Here is a 27,500-nt window from a genome sequence, read left to right as displayed (position 1 = left end):
TGTAAAGCTGTAGCATAAATTGCTCCTCTTCGTGGCCATGGTGGTTTTAATCAATTAGCCCATTAGCACATCTCTCTTGCACGCATGCGCACACACACACACACACACACACACACACACACACACACACACACACACACACACACACACACACACACACACACACACACACTCACACGCACTCTCTCTCTCTCTCATTCCTAATTATTAATTAGGCATTATTACCTGTTCTAATTTGGGCCGGGAGGTGAAAGGTTTCATTTGGTTTCAACAAGCACTCATATAGCCTGTCAGATCGTATCCTGTCATCCTGCACCGTAAAACAAATCTGGTTGTTTCAACTAAATATTATTAAGTAAGTAGTTCTACAGCCTTCTTTACTGAACCTTTCGGTCAAGGTGTTACCTGAACATAACATTTTTAGTTGGCCCAAACTTGGCCCAAAAACGTAGGCAAAAATTCTGTCAACTTAAAATGTATTTACTCAATCAGTGTCATATGTCCATTCAACTAGAAATACAGTACTTTTAACATACAATGTTTTCAACTTACAGATTTGGCACACGTTGACTACATTGTGCATGTGGTAGTTAACGGGGAGCAGAGAGGAGAGAAGAGAGGAGAGAGGGGAGAGAGAGGAGAGATGGGAGAGAGAGGAGAGATTGGAGGGGGGAGCAGAGAGGAGAGGAGAGGAGAAGGGAGGGAGGGGAGAGAGAGGAGAGATGGGAGGGGGGAGCATAGAGGAGAGGAGAGGAGAAGGGAGGGAGGGGAGAGATGGGAGGGGGGAGCAGAGAGGAGAGAAGAGAGGAGAGAGGGGAGAGAGAGGAGAGATGGGAGAGAGAGGAGAGATGGGAGAGAGAGGAGAGATGGGAGAGAGAGGAGAGATTGGAGGGGGGAGCAGAGAGGAGAGGAGAGGAGAAGGGAGGGAGAGGAGAGGGAGATGTGGGCAAATTTAGAGCGTGTCACTTCATGCTCCGGTTTCCCTTCTCACTGACGGCTGATCTGGCTGAGCTGAGACGCCGTGTGTATGTCAGGGTGTGTGGGCATCTGTCTGGGATGTGTGTGTCTGCTGTACTGTAACACTCAGAGGAGAGGGGTAATCTCTATGTCACGCCTGTCACTGTAGACTTCCTCGTCTCCAACAACTCATTACCTGCCTCTCAGGAGATTACATGACATGTGATACTGTCCTGTATCTGTCTGAGACAGTCTAATGTCTGCCTATCTGCTCTCAGTATGTAACTGATACTGTACTAGTTGGATCATTTCTAGGGATTCGGGAGACATCTTAACAGGAAAGAATATCTCTGTGTTCAGCCTCCCCCTCGCCATGCCCTCTCCCCTCCGCCCTCTCCCCAGCCTCCCCCGCACCATGCCCTCTCCCCTCCGCCCAGCCTCCCCCTCACCATGCCCTCTCCCCTCCACCCAGCCATGCCCTCTCCCCTCTACCCAGCCTCCCCCTCACCATGCCCTTTCCCCTCCGCCCAGCCTCCCCTCACCATGCCCTCTCCCCTCCGCCCAGCCTCCCCTCACCATGCCCTCTCCCCTCCGCCCAGCCTCCCCTCACCATGCCCTCTCCCCTCCGCCCAGCCTCCCCCTCGCCATGCCCTCTCCCCTCCGCCCAGCCTCCCCTCGCCATGCCCTCTCCCCTCCGCCCAGCCTCCCCCTCGCCATGCCCTCTCCCCTCCGCCCAGCCTCCCCCTCGCCATGCCCTCTCCCCTCCGCCCAGCCTCCCCCTCGCCATGCCCTCTCCCCTCCGCCCAGCCTCCCCTCACCATGCCCTTTCCCCTCCGCCCAGCCTCCCCCTCGTCATGCCCTCTCCCCTCCGCCCAGCCTCCCCCTCGCCATGCCATCTCCCCTCCGCCCAGCCTCCCCCTCACCATGCCCTCTCCCCTCCGCCCAGCCTCCCCCTGTCACTCACTCTCCTCCTCTCCACATCAAACGAGTGTTCTGCGTCTCCAGCTGGCTCGTCAGCCCCCCGGCTGTTTGTTAAATCCACTTTACCTCACAGTCCGAGACAGCCCATGCCATCAGACCAGGAGGGCAGCAGTACAACCCATTACTAGTTGTTAGACGTTAGTGGGATATGTGGCAGACCGCAGGGAGGGAGAAAGAAAGAAAGAGGGTGTGACAGAGTGAGATAAGGTATTGGTGGCCCCAGCAGGACTCAAACCCACAACCTTTGTTGTTGCAAGAACCATGCTCTACCAACTGAGCCACACAGGACAACTTCCTCTTCAGTGTTGTCAGTGAGGTCTAGTACAGCTGTAGTGACTCTGTCTTCTCCATACTTAGAAAAGAGGCTGAATCAGTTCAGCAGTCTGCCTAGGATGACATCACAGCGCTCTACTCCCTCCTCACCTGTTAGTCATAGACTTCAAATTAACCTCCACTCTCCCAAATCACAGGGTTACTAATGGCAGTGACCCACCCCTGTACTGCCACTCTACTAACATAGGAACTACACTATCACACACACACACCACACCACACACACAGAGTAAGTAGAGGAAGTGCAGTAGACTGATTTAGATCCTGTTGAGGTTTGGTGGGTCTGTGGTGTTGGAGGCAGCAGCTGCTCTTGGCCTTCTAGCATGAAGGGAGTGTGTATATGTGTGTGTGTGGTGCATGTGTGCATGTGTGTGTGTGCATGTGTGTGTGTGCATGTGTGTGTGTGCATGTGTGTGTGTGTGTGTGTGTTTTGGCTCAGGCTTGTTAACAGAGTTCAAAGGCATCTCTGGTTTGAACCCACCTGGACCGTACAGATGGGTCATTAACAGTGTTTTACTAACCAGACCACTATAGAGGAGGAGTAGATATTTAAACTGTAGAGGAGGGTAGATATTTAAACTGTAGAGGAGGGTAGATATTTACACTGTAGAGGAGGGTAGATATTTAAACTGTAGAGGAGGGTAGATATTTACACTGTAGAGGAGGGTAGATATTTACACTGTAGAGGAGGGTAGATATTTAAACTGTAGAGGAGGGTAGATATTTACACTGTAGAGGAGGGTAGATATTTACACTGTAGAGGAGGGCAGATATTTAAACTGTAGAGGAGGGTAGATCTTTAAACTGTAGAGGAGGGTAGATATTTACACTGTAGAAGAGGGTAGATATTTACACTGTAGAGGAGGGTAGATATTTACACTGTAGAGGAGGGTAGATATTTACACTGTAGAGGAGGGTAGATATTTACACTGTAGAGGAGGGCAGATATTTAAACTGTAGAGGAGGGTAGATCTTTAAACTGTAGAGGAGGGTAGATCTTTAAACTGTAGAGGAGGGTAGATATTTACACTGTAGAGGAGGGTAGATATTTACACTGTAGAGGAGGGTAGATATTTAAACTGTAGAGGAGGGTAGATATTTACACTGTAGAGGAGGGTAGATATTTAAACTGTAGAGGAGGGTAGATATTTACACTGTAGAGGAGGGTAGATATTTAAACTGTAGAGGAGGGTAGATATTTAAACTGTAGAGGAGGAGTAGATATTTACACTGTAGAGGAGGAGTAGATATTTACACTGTAGAGGAGGGTAGATATTTACACTGTAGAGGAGGGTAGATATTTAAACTGTAGAGGAGGAGTAGATATTTACACTGTAGAGGAGGAGTAGATATTTAAACTGTAGAGGAGGGTAGATATTTACACTGTAGAGGAGGGTAGATATTTAAACTGTAGAGGAGGGTAGATATTTAAACTGTAGAGGAGGAGTAGATATTTACACTGTAGAGGAGGAGTAGATATTTACACTGTAGAGGAGGAGTAGATATTTACACTGTAGAGGGGGTAGATATTTACACTGTAGAGGAGGGTAGATATTTAAACTGTAGAGGAGGGTAGATATTTACACTGTAGAGGAGGGTAGATATTTACACTGTAGAGGAGGGCAGATATTTAAACTGTAGAGGAGGGTAGATCTTTAAACTGTAGAGGAGGGTAGATATTTACACTGTAGAAGAGGGTAGATATTTACACTGTAGAGGAGGGTAGATATTTACACTGTAGAGGAGGGTAGATATTTACACTGTAGAGGAGGGTAGATATTTACACTGTAGAGGAGGGCAGATATTTAAACTGTAGAGGAGGGTAGATCTTTAAACTGTAGAGGAGGGTAGATCTTTAAACTGTAGAGGAGGGTAGATATTTACACTGTAGAGGAGGGTAGATATTTACACTGTAGAGGAGGGTAGATATTTAAACTGTAGAGGAGGGTAGATATTTACACTGTAGAGGAGGGTAGATATTTAAACTGTAGAGGAGGGTAGATATTTACACTGTAGAGGAGGGTAGATATTTAAACTGTAGAGGAGGGTAGATATTTAAACTGTAGAGGAGGAGTAGATATTTACACTGTAGAGGAGGAGTAGATATTTACACTGTAGAGGAGGGTAGATATTTACACTGTAGAGGAGGGTAGATATTTAAACTGTAGAGGAGGAGTAGATATTTACACTGTAGAGGAGGAGTAGATATTTAAACTGTAGAGGAGGGTAGATATTTACACTGTAGAGGAGGGTAGATATTTAAACTGTAGAGGAGGGTAGATATTTAAACTGTAGAGGAGGAGTAGATATTTACACTGTAGAGGAGGAGTAGATATTTACACTGTAGAGGAGGAGTAGATATTTACACTGTAGAGGGGGTAGATATTTACACTGTAGAGGAGGGTAGATATTTAAACTGTAGAGGAGGGCAGATCTTTAAACTGTAGAGGAGGGTAGATATTTACACTGTAGAGGAGGAGGAGATATTTAAACTGTAGAGGTGTGGCAGATCTTTAAACTGTAGTGGAGGGTAGATATTTACACTGTAGAGGAGGGTAGATATTTAAACTGTAGAGGAGGGTAGATATTTACACTGTAGAGGTGGGGTAGATATTTACACTGTAGAGGAGGGTAGATATTTAAACTGTAGAGGTGGGGTAGATATTTAAACTGTAGAGGAGGGTAGATCTTTACACTGTAGAGGAGGGTAGATCTTTACACTGTAGAGGTGTGGCAGATCTTTAAAAACTGGAGGAGGGTAGATATTTAAACTGTAGAGGAGGAGTAGATATTTAAACTGTAGAGGAGGGTAGATATTTACACTGTAGAGGAGGGTAGATATTTAAACTGTAGAGGAGGGTAGATATTTACACTGTAGAGGAGGGTAGATATTTAAACTGTAGAGGAGGGTAGATATTTACACTGTAGAGGAGGGTAGATATTTAAACTGTAGAGGAGGGTAGATATTTAAACTGTAGAGGAGGAGTAGATATTTACACTGTAGAGGAGGAGTAGATATTTACACTGTAGAGGAGGGTAGATATTTACACTGTAGAGGAGGGTAGATATTTAAACTGTAGAGGAGGAGTAGATATTTACACTGTAGAGGAGGAGTAGATATTTAAACTGTAGAGGAGGGTAGATATTTACACTGTAGAGGAGGGTAGATATTTAAACTGTAGAGGAGGGTAGATATTTAAACTGTAGAGGAGGAGTAGATATTTACACTGTAGAGGAGGAGTAGATATTTACACTGTAGAGGAGGAGTAGATATTTACACTGTAGAGGGGGTAGATATTTACACTGTAGAGGAGGGTAGATATTTAAACTGTAGAGGAGGGCAGATCTTTAAACTGTAGAGGAGGGTAGATATTTACACTGTAGAGGAGGAGGAGATATTTAAACTGTAGAGGTGTGGCAGATCTTTAAACTGTAGTGGAGGGTAGATATTTACACTGTAGAGGAGGGTAGATATTTAAACTGTAGAGGAGGGTAGATATTTACACTGTAGAGGTGGGGTAGATATTTACACTGTAGAGGAGGGTAGATATTTAAACTGTAGAGGTGGGGTAGATATTTAAACTGTAGAGGAGGGTAGATCTTTACACTGTAGAGGAGGGTAGATCTTTACACTGTAGAGGTGTGGCAGATCTTTAAAAACTGGAGGAGGGTAGATATTTAAACTGTAGAGGAGGAGTAGATATTTAAACTGTAGAGGAGGAGTAGATATTTAAACTGTAGAGGAGGGTAGATATTTAAACTGTAGAGGAGGGTAGATATTTACACTGTAGAGGAGGGTAGATATTTACACTGTAGAGGAGGGTAGATATTTACACTGTAGAGGAGGGTAGATATTTAAACTGTAGAGGAGGGTAGATATTTAAACGGTAGAGGAGGGTAGATATTTACACTGTAGAGGAGGGTAGATATTTACACTGTAGAGGAGGGTAGATATTTACACTGTAGAGGAGGGTAGATATTTACACTGTAGAGGAGGGTAGATATTTAAACTGTAGAGGTGTGGTAGATCTTTAAACTGTAGAGGAGGGCAGATATTTACACTGTAGAGGAGGGCAGATCTCTAAACTGTAGAGGAGGGTAGATATTTACACTGTAGAGGAGGGTAGATCTTTAAACTGTAGAGGAGGGCAGATATTTAAACTGTAGAGGAGGGTAGATATTTACACTGTAGTGGAGGGTAGATATTTACACTGTAGAGGAGGGTAGATATTTACACTGTAGAGGAGGGCAGATATTTAAACTGTAGAGGAGGGTAGATATTTACACTGTAGAGGAGGGTAGATCTTTACACTGTAGAGGAGGGTAGATCTTTACACTGTAGAGGAGGGCAGATATTTAAACTGTAGAGGAGGGTAGATATTTACACTGTAGAGGAGGGTAGATCTTTACACTGTAGAGGAGGGTAGATCTTTACACTGTAGAGGAGGGCAGATATTTAAACTGTAGAGGAGGGTAGATATTTAAACTGTAGAGGAGGGTAGATATTTAAACTGTAGAGGAGGGTAGATATTTAAACTGTAGAGGTGGGGTAGATATTTAAACTGTAGAGGAGGGTAGATATTTAAACTGTAGAGGTGGGTAGATATTTACACTGTAGAGGAGGGTAGATATTTACACTGTAGAGGAGGGTAGATATTTAAACTGTAGAGGAGGGTAGATATTTAAACTGTAGAGGTGGGGTAGATATTTAAACTGTAGAGGAGGGTAGATATTTACACTGTAGAGGAGGGTAGATATTTAAACTGTAGAGGAGGGCAGATCTCTAAACTGTAGAGGAGGGTAGATATTTACACTGTAGAGGAGGATAGATCTTTAAACTGTAGAGGAGGGTAGATATTTAAACTGTAGAGGAGGGTAGATATTTAAACTGTAGAGGTGGGGTAGATATTTAAACTGTAGAGGAGGGTAGATATTTAAACTGTAGAGGTGGGTAGATATTTACACTGTAGAGGAGGGTAGATATTTACACTGTAGAGGAGGGTAGATATTTAAACTGTAGAGGAGGGTAGATATTTAAACTGTAGAGGTGGGGTAGATATTTACACTGTAGAGGAGGGTAGATATTTAAACTGTAGAGGAGGGTAGATATTTACACTGTAGAGGAGGGTAGATATTTACACTGTAGAGGAGGGTAGATATTTAAACTGTAGAGGAGGGTAGATATTTAAACTGTAGAGGAGGGTAGATATTTACACTGTAGAGGAGGGTAGATATTTAAACTGTAGAGGAGGGTAGATATTTACACTGTAGTGGAGGGTAGATATTTACACTGTAGAGGAGGGTAGATATTTACACTGTAGAGGAGGGCAGATATTTAAACTGTAGAGGAGGGTAGATATTTACACTGTAGAGGAGGGTAGATCTTTACACTGTAGAGGAGGGTAGATCTTTACACTGTAGAGGAGGGCAGATATTTAAACTGTAGAGGAGGGTAGATATTTACACTGTAGAGGAGGGTAGATCTTTACACTGTAGAGGAGGGTAGATCTTTACACTGTAGAGGAGGGCAGATATTTAAACTGTAGAGGAGGGTAGATATTTAAACTGTAGAGGAGGGTAGATATTTAAACTGTAGAGGAGGGTAGATATTTAAACTGTAGAGGTGGGGTAGATATTTAAACTGTAGAGGAGGGTAGATATTTAAACTGTAGAGGTGGGTAGATATTTACACTGTAGAGGAGGGTAGATATTTACACTGTAGAGGAGGGTAGATATTTAAACTGTAGAGGAGGGTAGATATTTAAACTGTAGAGGTGGGGTAGATATTTAAACTGTAGAGGAGGGTAGATATTTACACTGTAGAGGAGGGTAGATATTTAAACTGTAGAGGAGGGCAGATCTCTAAACTGTAGAGGAGGGTAGATATTTACACTGTAGAGGAGGATAGATCTTTAAACTGTAGAGGAGGGTAGATATTTAAACTGTAGAGGAGGGTAGATATTTAAACTGTAGAGGTGGGGTAGATATTTAAACTGTAGAGGAGGGTAGATATTTAAACTGTAGAGGTGGGTAGATATTTACACTGTAGAGGAGGGTAGATATTTACACTGTAGAGGAGGGTAGATATTTAAACTGTAGAGGAGGGTAGATATTTAAACTGTAGAGGTGGGGTAGATATTTACACTGTAGAGGAGGGTAGATATTTAAACTGTAGAGGAGGGTAGATATTTACACTGTAGAGGAGGGTAGATATTTACACTGTAGAGGAGGGTAGATATTTAAACTGTAGAGGAGGGTAGATATTTAAACTGTAGAGGAGGGTAGATATTTACACTGTAGAGGAGGGTAGATATTTAAACTGTAGAGGAGGGTAGATATTTAAACTGTAGAGGAGGGTAGATATTTAAACTGTAGAGGTGGGGTAGATATTTACACTGTAGAGGAGGGTAGATATTTACACTGTAGAGGTGGGGTAGATATTTACACTGTAGAGGAGGGTAGATATTTAAACTGTAGAGGAGGGTAGATATTTACACTGTAGAGGAGGGTAGATATTTACACTGTAGAGGAGGGTAGATATTTAAACTGTAGAGGTGGGGTAGATATTTACACTGTAGAGGAGGGTAGATATTTAAACTGTAGAGGAGGGTAGATATTTAAACTGTAGAGGTGGGGTAGATATTTACACTGTAGAGGAGGGTAGATATTTACACTGTAGAGGAGGGTAGATATTTACACTGTAGAGGAGGGTAGATATTTAAACTGTAGAGGAGGGTAGATATTTAAACTGTAGAGGAGGGTAGATATTTACACTGTAGAGGAGGGTAGATATTTAAACTGTAGAGGAGGGTAGATATTTACACTGTAGAGGAGGGTAGATATTTAAACTGTAGAGGAGGGTAGATATTTAAACTGTAGAGGTGGGGTAGATATTTAAACTGTAGAGGAGGGTAGATATTTACACTGTAGAGGAGGGTAGATATTTAAACTGTAGAGGTGTGGCAGATCTTTAAACTGTAGTGGAGGGTAGATATTTACACTGTAGAGGAGGGTAGATATTTAAACTGTAGAGGAGGGTAGATATTTACACTGTAGAGGTGGGGTAGATATTTACACTGTAGAGGAGGGTAGATATTTAAACTGTAGAGGTGGGGTAGATATTTAAACTGTAGAGGAGGGTAGATATTTACACTGTAGAGGAGGGTAGATATTTAAACTGTAGAGGAGGAGTAGATATTTACACTGTAGAGGAGGAGTAGATATTTAAACTGTAGAGGAGGGTAGATATTTACACTGTAGAGGAGGGTAGATATTTAAACTGTAGAGGAGGGTAGATATTTAAACTGTAGAGGAGGAGTAGATATTTACACTGTAGAGGAGGAGTAGATATTTACACTGTAGAGGAGGAGTAGATATTTACACTGTAGAGGGGGTAGATATTTACACTGTAGAGGAGGGTAGATATTTAAACTGTAGAGGAGGGCAGATCTTTAAACTGTAGAGGAGGGTAGATATTTACACTGTAGAGGAGGAGGAGATATTTACACTGTAGAGGTGGAGTAGATCTTTACACTGTAGAGGAGGAGTAGATATTTACACTGTAGAGGAGGGTAGATATTTACACTGTAGAGGAGGGTAGATATTTAAACTGTAGAGGAGGGTAGATATTTAAACTGTAGAGGAGGAGTAGATATTTACACTGTAGATGAGGGTAGATATTTACACTGTAGAGGAGGGTAGATCTTTACACTGTAGAGGAGGGTAGATCTTTACACTGTAGAGGTGTGGCAGATCTTTAAAAACTGGAGGAGGGTAGATATTTAAACTGTAGAGGAGGAGTAGATATTTAAACTGTAGAGGAGGAGTAGATATTTAAACTGTAGAGGAGGGTAGATATTTAAACTGTAGAGGAGGGTAGATATTTACACTGTAGAGGAGGGTAGATATTTACACTGTAGAGGAGGGTAGATATTTACACTGTAGAGGAGGGTAGATATTTAAACTGTAGAGGAGGGTAGATATTTAAACTGTAGAGGAGGGTAGATATTTACACTGTAGAGGAGGGTAGATATTTACACTGTAGAGGAGGGTAGATATTTACACTGTAGAGGAGGGTAGATATTTACACTGTAGAGGAGGGTAGATATTTAAACTGTAGAGGTGTGGTAGATCTTTAAACTGTAGAGGAGGGCAGATATTTACACTGTAGAGGAGGGCAGATCTCTAAACTGTAGAGGAGGGTAGATATTTACACTGTAGAGGAGGGTAGATCTTTAAACTGTAGAGGAGGGCAGATATTTAAACTGTAGAGGAGGGTAGATATTTACACTGTAGTGGAGGGTAGATATTTACACTGTAGAGGAGGGTAGATATTTACACTGTAGAGGAGGGCAGATATTTAAACTGTAGAGGAGGGTAGATATTTACACTGTAGAGGAGGGTAGATCTTTACACTGTAGAGGAGGGTAGATCTTTACACTGTAGAGGAGGGCAGATATTTAAACTGTAGAGGAGGGTAGATATTTACACTGTAGAGGAGGGTAGATCTTTACACTGTAGAGGAGGGTAGATCTTTACACTGTAGAGGAGGGTAGATCTTTACACTGTAGAGGAGGGTAGATCTTTACACTGTAGAGGAGGGTAGATATTTAAACTGTAGAGGAGGGTAGATATTTAAACTGTAGAGGTGGGGTAGATATTTACACTGTAGAGGAGGGTAGATATTTAAACTGTAGAGGAGGGTAGATATTTACACTGTAGAGGAGGGTAGATATTTACACTGTAGAGGAGGGTAGATATTTAAACTGTAGAGGAGGGTAGATATTTAAACTGTAGAGGAGGGTAGATATTTACACTGTAGAGGAGGGTAGATATTTAAACTGTAGAGGAGGGTAGATATTTAAACTGTAGAGGAGGGTAGATATTTAAACTGTAGAGGTGGGGTAGATATTTACACTGTAGAGGAGGGTAGATATTTACACTGTAGAGGTGGGGTAGATATTTACACTGTAGAGGAGGGTAGATATTTAAACTGTAGAGGAGGGTAGATATTTACACTGTAGAGGAGGGTAGATATTTACACTGTAGAGGAGGGTAGATATTTAAACTGTAGAGGTGGGGTAGATATTTACACTGTAGAGGAGGGTAGATATTTAAACTGTAGAGGAGGTAGATATTTAAACTGTAGAGGTGGGGTAGATATTTACACTGTAGAGGAGGGTAGATATTTACACTGTAGAGGAGGGTAGATATTTACACTGTAGAGGAGGGTAGATATTTAAACTGTAGAGGAGGGTAGATATTTAAACTGTAGAGGAGGGTAGATATTTACACTGTAGAGGAGGGTAGATATTTAAACTGTAGAGGAGGGTAGATATTTACACTGTAGAGGAGGGTAGATATTTAAACTGTAGAGGAGGGTAGATATTTAAACTGTAGAGGTGGGGTAGATATTTAAACTGTAGAGGAGGGTAGATATTTACACTGTAGAGGAGGGTAGATATTTAAACTGTAGAGGTGTGGCAGATCTTTAAACTGTAGTGGAGGGTAGATATTTACACTGTAGAGGAGGGTAGATATTTAAACTGTAGAGGAGGGTAGATATTTACACTGTAGAGGTGGGGTAGATATTTACACTGTAGAGGAGGGTAGATATTTAAACTGTAGAGGTGGGGTAGATATTTAAACTGTAGAGGAGGGTAGATATTTACACTGTAGAGGAGGGTAGATATTTAAACTGTAGAGGTGTGGCAGATCTTTAAACTGTAGAGGAGGGTAGATATTTAAACTGTAGAGGAGGGTAGATATTTACACTGTAGAGGAGGGTAGATCTTTACACTGTAGAGGAGGGCAGATCTTTACACTGTAGAGGAGGGTAGATCTTTACACTGTAGAGGAGGGTAGATCTTTAAACTGTAGAGGAGGGTAGATATTTAAACTGTAGAGGAGGGTAGATATTTACACTGTAGAGGAGGGTAGATATTTACACTGTAGAGGAGGGTAGATATTTAAACTGTAGAGGAGGGTAGATATTTACACTGTAGAGGAGGGTAGATATTTAAACTGTAGAGGAGGGTAGATATTTAAACTGTAGAGGTGTGGCAGATCTTTAAACTGTAGAGGAGGGTAGATATTTAAACTGTAGAGGAGGGTAGATATTTAAACTGTAGAGGTGTGGCAGATCTTTAAACTGTAGAGGAGGGTAGATATTTAAACTGTAGAGGAGGGTAGATATTTAAACTGTAGAGGTGTGGCAGATCTTTAAACTGTAGAGGAGGGCAGATATTTACACTGTAGAGGAGGGCAGATATTTACACTGTAGAGGAGGGTAGATATTTACACTGTAGAGGAGGGTAGATATTTACACTGTAGAGGAGGGTAGATATTTAAACTGTAGAGGAGGGCAGATATTTACACTGTAGAGGAGGGCAGATATTTACACTGTAGAGGAGGGTAGATATTTACACTGTAGAGGAGGGTAGATATTTACACTGTAGAGGAGGGTAGATATTTAAACTGTAGAGGAGGGTAGATATTTAAACTGTAGAGGTGTGGTAGATATTTAAACTGTAGAGGAGGGTAGATATTTAAACTGTAGAGGAGGGCAGATATTTAAACTGTAGAGGAGGAGTAGATATTTACACTGTAGAGGAGGGTAGATATTTACACTGTAGAGGAGGGTAGATATTTAAACTGTAGAGGAGGGTAGATATTTAAACTGTAGAGGTGTGGTAGATATTTAAACTGTAGAGGAGGGTAGATATTTAAACTGTAGAGGAGGGTAGATATTTAAACTGTAGAGGAGGGTAGATATTTACACTGTAGAGGAGGGTAGATATTTAAACTGTAGAGGAGGGTAGATATTTACACTGTAGAGGAGGGTAGATATTTAAACTGTAGAGGAGGGTAGATATTTACACTGTAGAGGAGGGTAGATATTTACACTGTAGAGGAGGGTAGATATTTAAACTGTAGAGGAGGGTAGATATTTAAACTGTAGAGGAGGGTAGATATTTAAACTGTAGAGGAGGGTAGATATTTACACTGTAGAGGAGGGTAGATATTTAAACTGTAGAGGAGGAGTAGATATTTACACTGTAGAGGAGGGTAGATCTTTAAACTGTAGAGGTGTGGCAGATCTTTAAACTGTAGTGGAGGGTAGATATTTACACTGTAGAGGAGGGTAGATATTTAAACTGTAGAGGAGGGTAGATATTTAAACTGTAGAGGTGGGGTAGATATTTAAACTGTAGAGGAGGGTAGATATTTACACTGTAGAGGAGGGTAGATATTTAAACTGTAGAGGAGGGCAGATATTTACACTGTAGAGGAGGGTAGATATTTAAACTGTAGAGGAGGGTAGATATTTAAACTGTAGAGGAGGGTAGATATTTACACTGTAGAGGAGGGTAGATCTTTAAACTGTAGAGGAGGGTAGATATTTACACTGTAGAGGAGGGTAGATATTTACACTGTAGAGGAGGGCAGATATTTAAACTGTAGAGGAGGGTAGATCTTTAAACTGTAGAGGAGGGTAGATATTTACACTGTAGAGGAGGGTAGATATTTAAACTGTAGAGGTGTGGTAGATCTTTAAACTGTAGAGGAGGGTAGATATTTACACTGTAGAGGAGGGTAGATATTTAAACTGTAGAGGAGGGTAGATCTTTACACTGTAGAGGAGGGTAGATATTTACACTGTAGAGGAGGGTAGATATTTAAACTGTAGAGGTGTGGTAGATCTTTAAACTGTAGAGGAGGGTAGATATTTACACTGTAGTGGAGGAGCAGATCTTTAAACGTCTTCGGAGACCGTCCCAATATGTACCCTTTCAGTTTTGGTTAAAGTCTCTCTCTGCCTCTCTCCCTCACTATGTCTCTCTCTCTCTCTCTCTGCCTCTCTCCCTCACTATGTCTCTCTCTCTCTCTGCCTCTCTCCCTCACTATGTCTCTCTCTCTCTCTCTCTGCCTCTCTCCCTCACTATGTCTCTCTCTCTCTCTGCCTCTCTCCCTCACTATGTCTCTCTCTCTCTCTCTGCCTCTCTCCCGCACTATCTCTCTCTCTCTCTCTCTCTCTGCCTCTCTCCCTCACTATGTCTCTCTCTCTCTCTCTCTCTCTGCCTCTCTCCCTCACTATGTCTCTCTCTCTCTCTCTCTCTCCCTCACTATGTCTCTCTCTCTCTCTCTCTCTCCCTCACTATGTCTCTCTCCCTCTCTCTCTCTCTCTCTCTCTGCCTCTCTCCCTCACTATGTCTCTGTGTCTCTGTCTCTCTCTCTCTCTCTGCCTCTCTCCCTCACTATGTCTCTCTCTCTCTCTCTCTCTGCCTCTCTATGTCTCTCTGCCTCTCTCCCTCTCTCTGCCTCTCTCTCTCTGCCCCTCTCCCTCACTATGTCTCTCTCTCTCTCTCTCTGCCTCTCTCCCTCACTATCTCTCTCTCTCTCTCTCTCTGTCTCTCTCTCTCTCTCCCTCTCTCCCTCACTATGTATCTCTGTCTCTCTGTCTCTCTCTCTCTCTCTGCCTCTCTCCCTCACTATGTCTCTCTCTCTCTCTCTGCCTCTCTCCCTCACTATGTCTCTCTCTCTCTCTTTCTCCCTCACTATGTCTCTCTCTCTCTCTCTCTCTCTCTCTCTCTGCCTCTCTCCGTCACTATGTCTCTGTGTCTCTCTCTCTCTGCCTCTCTCCCTCACTATGTCTCTCTCTCTCTCTCTCTCTGCCTCTCTATGTCTCTCTGCCTCTCTCCCTCTCTCTGCCTCTCTCCCTCACTATGTCTCTCTCTCTCTCTGCCTCTCTCCCTCACTATGTATCTCTCTCTCTCTCTCTGCCTCTCTCCCTCACTATCTCTCTCTCTCTCTCTCTCTCTCTCTCTCTCTGTCTCTCTCTCTCTCTCCCTCTCTCCCTCACTATGTATCTCTGTCTCTCTCTCTCTCTCTCTGCCTCTCTCCCTCACTATGTCTCTCTCTCTCTCTGCCTCTCTCCCTCACTATGTATCTCTCTCTCTCTCTCTCCCTCACTATGTCTCTCTCTCTCTCTCTCTCTGCCTCTCTCCCTCACTATGTCTCTGTGTCTCTGTGTCTCTCTCTCTCTGCCTCTCTCCCTCACTATCTCTCTCTCTCTCTCTCTCTCTCTCTCTCTCTCTGTCTCTCTCTGCCTCTCTCCCTCACTATGTCTCTCTCTCTATGTGTCTTGCCTACTACTTACAAAGTCACTCTCCACTCAGGGGTTCTACAGCATGACTGCATTCCAAATGGCACCCTATTCCAATAGGGCTCTGGTTAAAGTACTACACTATGTAGGGCATAGGGTGCCATTTGGTATGTAAACCATGTCAAATCACTGCTTAACAGTGGGGACAAAGAGGGTCTTGGGTTCTCAGTGGTGGGAATGAGAGTCCCTGCCTTGTCTCCCTGCATGTACTGGAACGGGCCTTACACGGGTCGGCCGGTCCCCATGGTAACCAACATAAGCTGTGTGTTTGTTTGTGCGTGCATGCGTGCGCATGCGTGCGCGCGTGTGTGTGTGTGTGTGTGTGTGTGTGCGTGCGTGTGTGCGCGCGCGTGCGTGCGTGCATGCGCGCGTGTGTGTGTGACTATGCCACAGCGAAGGAGACGTGGAATGTTTGAGTTGAGGGCTGCTAGCTGTTTGTCCAGCATGAACTACAGTACATAGATTAGAGAGAACACAGTCAGGTTGCATTGTACATTAACCCCTCTATGTAGCACTATTCTGGTGTAACGTTGACAGCAAATAGCAGTTAACATTTACACTTAAGTCATTTTTTTCACTTGGTCATGAATTCATGCCAGTGGGAGACTAAGTGACAATTCAACGGAAGTGGAAGTGAAGATTCAACTGGTGGATTGAACTAATAGGCCCAATTAAAATGTTTAAGGTTAAGATTGGGGAGGGGAAGCTGATCCTAGATCTGTCCCTAAGGGAAACTTAGTGTTGATTAGAGAAACACAAAATATGTTTGAAGGAATCTAAATCAATGACATTGTATTGTACATGCTTTAACATACGTGTGGAAAATGTTAAATTGACCCAGATCAACATCCATGAGAAACTTCACCCTACACCCTTATCAACACAGTAGCATTGCAGGACGAGGTCAGATGGACTCAACTTGTTATAATATTGTTCTTCTCGTTGCAGGACTGACTTCTGCGTGCACAAAGACCAGCCCTGTGACACAGTGGGTGAGGAATCACAACCGTGTGTGTGTGTGTGTGTGTGTGTGTGTGTGTGTGTGTGTGTGTGTATTGAAATAGTCTGTCGGTGGCCCTTGTTGACCTCTGACATTGCTGTCCCCCGGAAAAGGAGAAGCAGGTGACATTTCAACCCGCCTGGTCTGTAAAAACCTCTCAAGCACACAAACACACAAACACACACACACGCACACGCACACGCACACATACACACGCACACAGACACACAAACGCACATGCATGTGGACACACACACACACACTTACACTCTCTCACACACGCACACACGCACACACTTTGGAGATAAGACCACACACGTACTGCAGATAAGACCCTGCTGTATTCTGTCTGTCTCTCCGCCCCACTATAACTGTAATCTGTCTGTCTCTCCACCCCACTGTAACTGTAATCTGTCTGTCTCTCTCTCCGCCCCACTATAACTGTAATCTGTCTGTCTCTCCACCCCACTGTAACTGTAATCTGTCTGTCTCTCTCTCCGCCCCACTATAACTGTAATCTGTCTGTCTCTCCACCCCACTGTAACTGTATTCTGTCTGTCTCTCCGCCCCACTGTAACTGTAATCTGTCTGTCTCTCCACCCAACTGTAACTGTAATCTGTCTGTCTCTCCGCCCCACTGTAACTATAATCTGTCTGTCTCTCCGCCCCACTATAACTGTAATCTGTCTGTCTCTCCGCCCCACTATAACTGTAATCTGTCTGTCTCTCCACCCCACTGTAACTGTAATCTGTCTGTCTCTCTCTCCGCCCCACTATAACTGTAATCTGTCTGTCTCTCCACCCCACTGTAACTGTAATCTGTCTGTCTCTCTCTCCGCCCCACTATAACTGTAATCTGTCTGTCTCTCCACCCCACTGTAACTGTATTCTGTCTGTCTCTCCGCCCCACTGTAACTGTAATCTGTCTGTCTCTCCACCCAACTGTAACTGTAATCTGTCTGTCTCTCTGCCCCACTGTAACTGTAATCTGTCTCTCTCCCCCCTCACTATGACTGTAATCTGTCTGTCTCTCCCCCCTCACTATAACTGTAATCTGTCTCTCCACCCCACAGCAACTGTATTCTGTCTGTCTCTCCACCCCACTGTAACTGTAATGTGTAATCTGCCCCACTATAACTGTAAAATTACAGAATTTCCACGTGGGCGGGGATATTGGAAATTTAATCAAAGCCTACTAGATGATAAATTGCTTAAAATTAGGACAGAAGAATTTATAACTGACTTTTTCAGACATAACATAGGTACATCTGATCCCCTTATTGTGTGGGACACTTTTAAGTGTGCGTTTAGAGGCCATGCAATTCACTACTCATCTATAAAACAAAAACAATTCACATCAAAAGAGTCCATATTAACAAAGGAAATTGAAGGACTAACAGTACAGTTAGATAGCAATAAAATCTGTACCATAGAGGCACACAATAATCCACTATCGGCATATCTATTTATTATTGCCATCGAAATGTTAGCTGTTAAAATTAGATTAAACAATAATATTAAGGGATTAGAAATCCGTGGCTTAAAAACAAAGAAGTCATTGTACGCCGATGATTCATGTTTTCTTTTAAAACCACAATTAGAATCTCTCCACAGCCTCATAGAGGATCTTGATACTTTTGCTATCCTCTCTGGATTAAATCCTAATTATGATAAATGTTGGATCACTAAAAAATGCTAATTTTACATTACCATATAGTTTACCAATTAAATGGTCTGACAGAGATGTGGACATACTCGGTATACAAATCCCAAAAGAAAGAAATCATCTCACTCCAATACATTTTTATAGAAAGTTCGCAAAAATAGATAAGATCTTGCTACCATGGAAAGGAAAATACCTGTCTATTTGTGGGAAAATCACCCTGATTAACTCTTTAGTCACATCACAGTTTACCTATTTGCTTATGGTTTTGCCTACACCAAAGATTCTATTTTATTTGGAACGGCAAGCCAGACAAAATGAAAAGGGCCTATTTATATAACGAATATGAATTTGGAGGGCAGAAATTATTAAATATTAAAGCATTAGACCTCTCACTAAAGGCTTCAGTCATACAAAAGTTATACTTAAATCCAAACTGGTTCTCTAGTAAATTGGTAGGAATGTCTCATCCTATATTCAGGAAGGGCCTTTTCCCCTTTATTCAGATTACACCTGCTCACTTTCGGTGGTTTGGAAAGGAAATAATCTCCAAAATATCTTTATTATTTAAACAATGTATTAAAGAACATAAATGGTTAAAGAAAAGTGTGATAAATAAAAACATATACCAATTTCATTTAAGGAACAAAAAATTGACAGCTGTGCCATATAAATTGCAAAATAATTTTGAAGAGATTTTTTATGTACCCATTCCATGGCATATGGTTTATGAATTGATACGCAAAACAACGCCAGATTCAAAACTTCAATTTTTTAAATTGTTATTATTATACAAAATTCTTGCAACCAATAGAATGTTATATATATATGGGGGATACAATCTTCCCAGCTCTGCAGATTCTGCTGTGAGGAGGCAGTCATTAGATCATTTATTTTGGTATTGTCCATATGTAGCTCGTTTTTGGTCACAGGTCCAGGAAAGGCTGAAGAATTGCAACATTTGCCTAGAACTAACGCTGCAGATAGCAATACTGGCTGATTTGAAAAGCCATAGTCATTCAATCAATAATATAATAATTATTTTAGCAAAAATATATATTTTTCATTTATAATCTGTAGAAACTATGAGAATAGAAAGGTTCAATACGTTTGTGAAGCATCACAGCACAGTTGAACAATATATGGCCAATAGAAATCCAAAATGGATGATGTTGAGAGATAGATGGGAGGGGTTGAATGGAGCTGAAGGGAGGGACTGGATGATGTTGAGAGATAGATGGGAGGGGTTGAATGGAGCTGAAGGGAGGGACTGGATGATGTTGAGAGATAGATGGGAGGGGTTGAATGGAGCTGAAGGGAGGGACTGGATGATGTTGAGAGATGGATGGGAGAGGTTGAATGGAGCTGAAGGGTGGGACTAATAGCAAGGTAAACATGTAGAACATACGGGGTCTGTAAAATGTATACAGGTTCAGAACTTTTGTGAAATAGCACAGTTACAAATAGAAATCAAACTGGATGGACATCAGAAATAGAGGAAGGACTAAAAACAAACACAATATAACTATTGTAAAATAGTTTATATTAGATAAATAAACTGAAGGTAGAAGCCTAAGTGTTATTGTTAATTAGTTTACTCCAATTGGGGGAAGGGTGGTAGGGTTTGCGGGGAATAATATTCTAAAAAATATTCTAAAAAAAGTATGTCTATATAGGTATGTGCATGTATATATGTGTATATGTATGCATGCGTATATGTATATGGATATTTATATTTACCCCAAAAATATATGGGGGATTGGAAATGATGCAGACAATTACATTGATGGAAGCAACATTCTTTCCGTAATATTAAGATGATCCACCCCTTAAGAAAAAAAATAAAATAAAAAAAACATTTTAAAAAACTGCTACAGCCTCTTAAGTAATTAATTTGCAATAAAATGCAAATTAATTACTTAAAAATCATACAATGTGATTTTCTGGATTTTTGATTCCGTCTCTCACAGTTGAAGTGTACCTTTGATAAAAATTACAGACCTCTACATTCTTTGTAAGTAGGAAAACATGCAAAATCGGCAGTGTATCAAATACTTGTTCTCCCCACTGTACCACTACTACCACTACTACCACCTACCACTACTACCACTACTACCACTACTACCACTACTACCACCTACCACTACTACCCCCTACCACTACTACCACTACTACCACTACTACCACCTACCACTACTACCACTACTACCCCCTACCACTACTTCCACTACTACCCCCTACCACTACTACCCCCTACCACTACTACCACTACTACCATCTACCACTACTACCACCTACCACTACTACCACCTACCACTACTACCCCCTACCACTACTACCCCCGACCACTACTACCACTACTACCACTACTACCCCCTACCACTACTACCACTACTACCCCCTACCACCTACCACTACTACCACTACTACACCCTACCACTACTACCCCCTACCACTACTACACCCTACCACTACTACCACTACTACACCCTACCACTACTACCACTACTACCACTACTACACCCTACCACTACTACCACTACTACACCCTACCACTACTACCACTACTACCACCTACCACTACTACCACTACTACCCCCTACCACTACTACCACTACTACCACTACTACCCCCTACCACTACTACCCCCTACCACTACTACCACTATTACCCCCTACCACTACTACCACTACTACCACCTACCACTACTACCACTACTACCACCTACCACTACTACGCTCTACCACCTACCACTACTACCACTACTACCCCCTACCACTACTACCACTACTACCACTACTACCCCCTACCACTACTACCACTACTACCACTACTACACCCTACCACTACTACCCCCTACCACTACTACCACTACCACTACTACCACTACTACCCCCTACCAATACTACCACCTACCACTACTACCACTACTACCACTACTACCACTACCACCCCCTACCACCTCTACCACTACTACCCCCTACCACTACTACCACCTACCACTACTACCACTACTACCCCCTACCACCTCTACCATTACTATCCCCTACTACCACTACCATTACTACCACTACCACTACTACTACTACCACTACTATCCCCACCATTACTACCACTACCACTACTACCACTACTATCCCCTACCACTACTACCACTACTATCCCCTACCATTACTACCACTACTACCCCTACCACCTCTACTCCCTACCACTATTACCCCCTACCACTACTACCCCTTACCACTACTACCCCCTACCACCTCTACCCCTTACAACTACTACCCCTTACAACTACTGCCACTACTACCCCCTACCACTACTACCCCTTACAACTACTGCCACTACTACCCCTTACCACTACTACCACTACTACCCCTTACAACTACTACCACTACTCCCCCTACCACTACTACCCCCTACCACTACTGCCACTACTACCACTACTACCACTACTACACCCTACCACAACTACCACTACTACCACTACTACTCACTACCCCTACCACCTCTACCCCTTACCACTATTACCCCCTACCACTACTACCCACTACCACTACTACCACTACTACCACCTACCACTACCACCCCTTACAACTACTGCCACTACTACCCCTACCACCTCTACCCCCTACCACTACTACCCCCTACCACTACTACCACCTATCACTACTACCCCTTACAACTACTGCCACTACTACCCCTACCACCTCTACCCCCTACCACTATTACCCCCTACCACTACTACCACTACTACTCCCTACCACCTCTACCCCCTACCACTACTACCCCCTACCACCTCTACCCCCTACCACTATTACCCCCTACCACTACTACCCCTTACAACTACTGCCACTACTACCCCCTACCACTACTGCCACTACTACCACATACATGAAATTAGAGTAGGCCCTCTTTTTGTTCACCTGGAAAATCCATTATCAACTTTTCATGTAATTTACCTACCACTACTACCACTACTACCCCCTACCACTACTACCACTACTACACCCTACCACTACTACCCCCTACCACTACTACCCCCTACCACTACTACACCCTACCACTACTACCACTACTACACCCTACCACTACTACCACTACTACCACTACTACACCCTACCACTACTACCACTACTACACCCTACCACTACTACCACTACTACCACTACTACCACCTACCACTACTACCACTACTACCCCCTACCACTACTACCACTACTACCACCTACCACTACTACCACTACTACCCCCTACCACTACTACCCCCTACCACTACTACCACTATTACCCCCTACCACTACTACCACTACTACCACCTACCACTACTACCACTACTACCACCTACCACTACTACCACCTACCACTACTACCCCCGACCACTACTACCACTACTACCACTACTACCCTCTACCACCTACCACTACTACCACTACTACCCCCTACCACTACTACCACTACTACACCCTACCACTACTACCCCCTACCACTACTACCACTACTACCACTACTACACCCTACCACTACTACCCCCTACCACTACTACCACTACCACTACTACCACTACTACCCCCTACCAATACTACCACCTACCACTACTACCACTACTACCCCCTACCACTACTACCACCTACCACTACTACCACTACCACTACTACCCCCTACCACCTCTACCACTACTACCCCCTACCACTACTACCACCTACCACTACTACCACTACTACCCCCTACCAATACTACCACCTACCACTACTACCACTACTACCCCCTACCACTACTACCACTACTACCACCTACCACTACTACCACTACCACTACTACCCCCTACCACCTCTACCACTACTACCCCCTACCACTACTACCACCTACCACTACTACCACTACTACCCCCTACCACCTCTACCATTACTATCCCCTACTACCACTACCATTACTACCACTACCACTACTACTACTACCACTACTATCCCCACCATTACTACCACTACCACTACTACCACTACTATCCCCTACCACTACTACCACTACTATCCCCTACCATTACTACCACTACTACCCCTACCACCTCTACCCCCTACCACTATTACCCCCTACCACTACTACCCCTTACCACTACTACCCCCTACCACCTCTACCCCTTACAACTACTACCCCTTACAACTACTGCCACTACTACCCCATACCACTACTACCCCTTACAACTACTGCCACTACTACCCCTTACCACTACTACCACTACTACCCCTTACAACTACTACCACTACTCCCCCTACCACTACTCCCCCTACCACTACTGCCACTACTACCACTACTACCACTTCTACCACTACTACACCCTACCACAACTACCACTACTACCACTACTACTCACTACCCCTACCACCTCTACCCCCTACCACTATTACCCCCTACCACTACTACCCCCTACTACTACTACCACTACTACCACCTACCACTACTACCCCTTACAACTACTGCCACTACTACCCCTACCACCTCTACCCTCTACCACTACTACCCCCTACCACTACTACCACTACTACCACCTACCACTACTACCCCTTACAACTACTGCCACTACTACCCCTACCACCTCTACCCCCTACCACTATTACCCCCTACCACTACTACCACTACTACCCCCTACCACCTCTACCCCCTACCACTACTACCCCCTACCACCTCTACCCCCTACCACTATTACCCCCTACCACTACTACCCCTTACAACTACTGCCACTACTACCCCCTACCACTACTGCCCCCTTCCACTGCTACCCCTTACAACTACTGCCACTACTACCCCTTACTACTACTACCCCTTACAACTACTGCCACTACTACCCCTACCACCTCTACCCCCTACCACTACTACCCCCTACCACTACTACCCCTTACAACTACTGCCACTACTACCCCCTACCACTACTACCCCCTACCACTACTACCCCTTACAACTACTGCCACTACTACCCCTTACCACTACTACCACTACTACCCCCTACCACTACTACCCCTTACAACTACTACCACTACTCCCCCCTACCACTACTACCCCTTACAACTACTACCACTACTCCCCCTACCACTACTACCCCCTACCACTACTGCCACTACTACCACTACTACCACTTCTACCACTACTACACCCTACCACAACTACCACTACTACCACTACTACCACTACCCCTACCACCTCTACCCCCTACCACTATTACCCCCTACCACTACTACCCCTACCACTACTACCACTACTACCCCCTACCACTACTACCACTACTACCCCCTACCACCTCTACCCCCTACCACTACTACCACTACTACCACCTACCACTACTACCCCCTACCACTACTGCCACTACTACCACTACTACCACTTCTACCACTACTACACCCTACCACAACTACCACTACTACCACTACTACCCCCTACCACCTCTACCCCCTACCACTACTACCCCCTACCACTACTACCACTTCTACCACTACTACACCCTACCACAACTACCACTACTACCACTACTACCACTACTACCTACCACTACTACCACATACATGAAATTAGAGTAGGCCCTCTTTTTGTTCACCTGGAAAATCCATTATCAACTTTTCATGTAATTTATGATCAGGATCTCCCTAAAAGCCTCTGGTGGTGTGCAGTGATAACCCCACCTGGCAGGTGTGTGAGTGTGAGGAACTTTGACTTCCTCTGCTTTGAAGCTCACTCATACTTTCTGCTGGTGTGTGTTCCTCGCCTGCAGCCATGGTTTGAACTCCTGAGATCAAGATCTAACAGTAACTGTACTGTGTGTGTTTTGTGTGTGTACTGTGTGTGTGTACTGTGTGTGTGTACTGTGTGTGTGTACTGTTTGTGTACTGTGTGTGTACTGTGTGTGTGTAATGTGTGTGTGTACTGTGTGTGTAATGTGTGTGCTGTGTGTGTGCTGTGTATACTGTGTGTGTGTCTTCTCACACCATCCAACACCCCTGGTTGTATTGTAAACATACTAACACATACACTGGTCAGTGACCCTAGTCTGTTAATCTCTGACTCTCTCGACCCTAGCTGAGTGAAATACCTGTTTCCATCCCTCCTTTCTTCTCTTCTATTTTTCTGTCCGTTATCCTCTCTTCTCATTCAGCTGGTTCTCTCCTCCTTTCAACAACATGTTCTGACATGGATGTGGTCTGTTTGTTCACACTGAGTACTTCTCTATCCACCCCCATTCTACCCTCCCTCACTTTCCACCAACTCCCTCCCTCCCTCCCTCCCTCCCTCCCTCCCTCCCTCCCTCCCTCCCTCCCTCCAATCAACTCAAGCTGTATTTATACAGCACATTTCAGAAATGGAATGCTATACAATGTGCTTCATAGGAAGAAAAATAATTCAAACTGAAATATCTACTACACAACAAACATAAGATAAAAATGTAAAGAATTAACAATAAAAACTGAATGGCTAAAAAACATCCTAAGGAAAAGCAAAGCTAAACATATGCGTTTTAAGACTCTTTTAAATATGTCCACAGTTTCAGCCCCCCTCAGATTCTCTGGCAGGCTGGTCCAGAGGCTGCGGGCATAGTAACTAAAGGCTGCCTCTCCATGCCTCTTGGTCCTAGGCTTTGGGAGAGTTAAAAGGCCAGAGGACCTGAGGGACCTACTGGGTACATAACGAAAAAGCATGTCTGACATGTATTGGGGTGCACGATCGTGGATTGATTTAAAAACCATTAGAAGAATCCTAAAATGAATTGTAAAACTGTCAGCCCGTGCAGAGACCTTAACATCGGTGTAATGTGTGCTGTCCTTCCCTCCCATAGGAATCTTATATATGTTTTGGGATGATATAATATCCGTTTTGAGGTGTTCAGAGGCCCATTGTGAGGTTGGGTTGTTTCAAAAGGGACTGTTGACCACTATCATCTACCATAATACCACATTGGTACCCCAGGTAATCTTAGGTTTTATTACTGCATTGTTGGAACTAGAAGCACAAGCATTTCGCTACCCTCGCATTAACATCTGCTAACCATGTCACCATGTGACACATAAAATGTGATTTGATTTGATAATGGAAACATAGCAAGCTGAAAGCCCCTCTGATGTCATCATCTCAAGGGCTCTCCTGTCTGTCACTCCTGGGTCTCTCTTGACACCCGTTGTGGTTCTTGTCTTTGGAACAGGTGACTCTGTTAGCAGCAAAACATCAGTAAAGGGGAGAATATTCTGGATGACTCTGATTGGTCCTGTTTTCCTCAGTCTCTCTCAGTTCTGTGTCTCATGCATTATTATCATCGTAATGGTGTGAAACCTGCAGCCACTAGTCATGCCTGGTCCTGCTATTTACCAGACTGTACTACACAGTACCATTACTGTAAGGGTTAAACCTTAAACTCTGGTTCTAATCTGTACCATTTCTGTAAGGGTTACACCTTAAACTCTGGTTCTAATCTGCACCATTACTGTAAGGGTTAAACCTTAAACTCTGGTTCTAATCTGTACCATTACTGTAAGGGTTAAACCTTTAATTCCTGAACCCAACCTGTACCATAACTGTAAGGGTTAAACCTTATGCTAACCTCATGCTAGGTACAATGTTGTACCATAAATCTACTATCTACATAAGGTAATCTTCCTATAGGGAATTTGAACGAGAACACTCCTGCTCTTTGTGCTACTATGCCAAACTATAATCACAGGCTCATAAAAAGCTCTGTTCCGTCTCTCTCCCTCTCATTCTGCTTCTCTCCACCTCCCCCTCTCCTCCTGCTTCTCTCCACCTCTCCCCTCTCATTCTGCTTCTCTCCACCTCTCCCCTCTCATTCTGCTTCTCTCCACCTCTCCCCTCTCCTCCTGCTTCTCTCCACCTCTCCCCTCTCATTCTGCTTCTCTCCACCTCTCCCCTCTCCTTCCGCTTCTCTCCACCTCCCCTCTCTCCTTCTGCTTCTCTCCACCTCTCCCCTCTCATTCTGCTTCTCTCCCCTCTCATTCTGCTTCTCTCCACCTCTCCCCTCTCCTTCTGCTTCTCTCCACCTCCCCCCTCCTCCTGCTTCTCTCCACCTCTCCTCTCTCCTCCTGCTTCTCCCCCCTCTCCTCTCTCCTCCTGCTTCTTTCCACCTCCCCCCTCTCCTCCTGCTTCTCTCCACCTCTCCTCTCTCCTCCTGCTTCTTTCCACCTCTCCTCTCTCCTCCTGCTTCTCTCCACCTCTCCCCTCTCCTTCTGCTTCTCTCCACCTCCCCCCTCTCCTCCAGCTTCTCTCCCCCTCTGCCCCTCTCCTCCTGCTTCTCTCCCCCTCTCCCCCTCTCCTCCTGCTTCTCTCCCCCTCTCCTCCTGCTTCTCTCCCCCTCTCCCCCTCTCCTCCTGCTTCTCTCCACCTTTCCTCCTGCTTCGCTCCCCCTCTCCTCC

At 43.9% G+C, this 27,500-nt stretch overlaps 1 protein-coding gene across 4 annotated transcripts in view; it reads left to right on the top strand.

Moving 5' to 3' along the window:
• Positions 1-27,500, top strand: part of LOC110506903 (A disintegrin and metalloproteinase with thrombospondin motifs 17) — a 188,897-nt gene that overhangs the window by 55,725 nt on the left and 105,672 nt on the right. For all 4 annotated transcript variants that reach the window (XM_090222882.1, XM_090222880.1, XM_090222881.1 and 1 more), the window contains exon 7: positions 16,385-16,428. In XM_090222882.1, coding sequence (XP_090079008.1) covers positions 16,385-16,428 — 44 coding nt within the window. The remainder of the gene's footprint in view (positions 1-16,384; positions 16,429-27,500) is intronic.

The sequence above is a fragment of the Oncorhynchus mykiss genome, chromosome 26 (assembly GCF_057628025.1).
Source record: "Oncorhynchus mykiss isolate SJ-2025 chromosome 26, ASM5762802v1, whole genome shotgun sequence".
Taxonomy (NCBI): Eukaryota; Metazoa; Chordata; class Actinopteri; order Salmoniformes; family Salmonidae; genus Oncorhynchus; species Oncorhynchus mykiss.
This window is presented reverse-complemented; position numbering and strand designations above follow the sequence as displayed.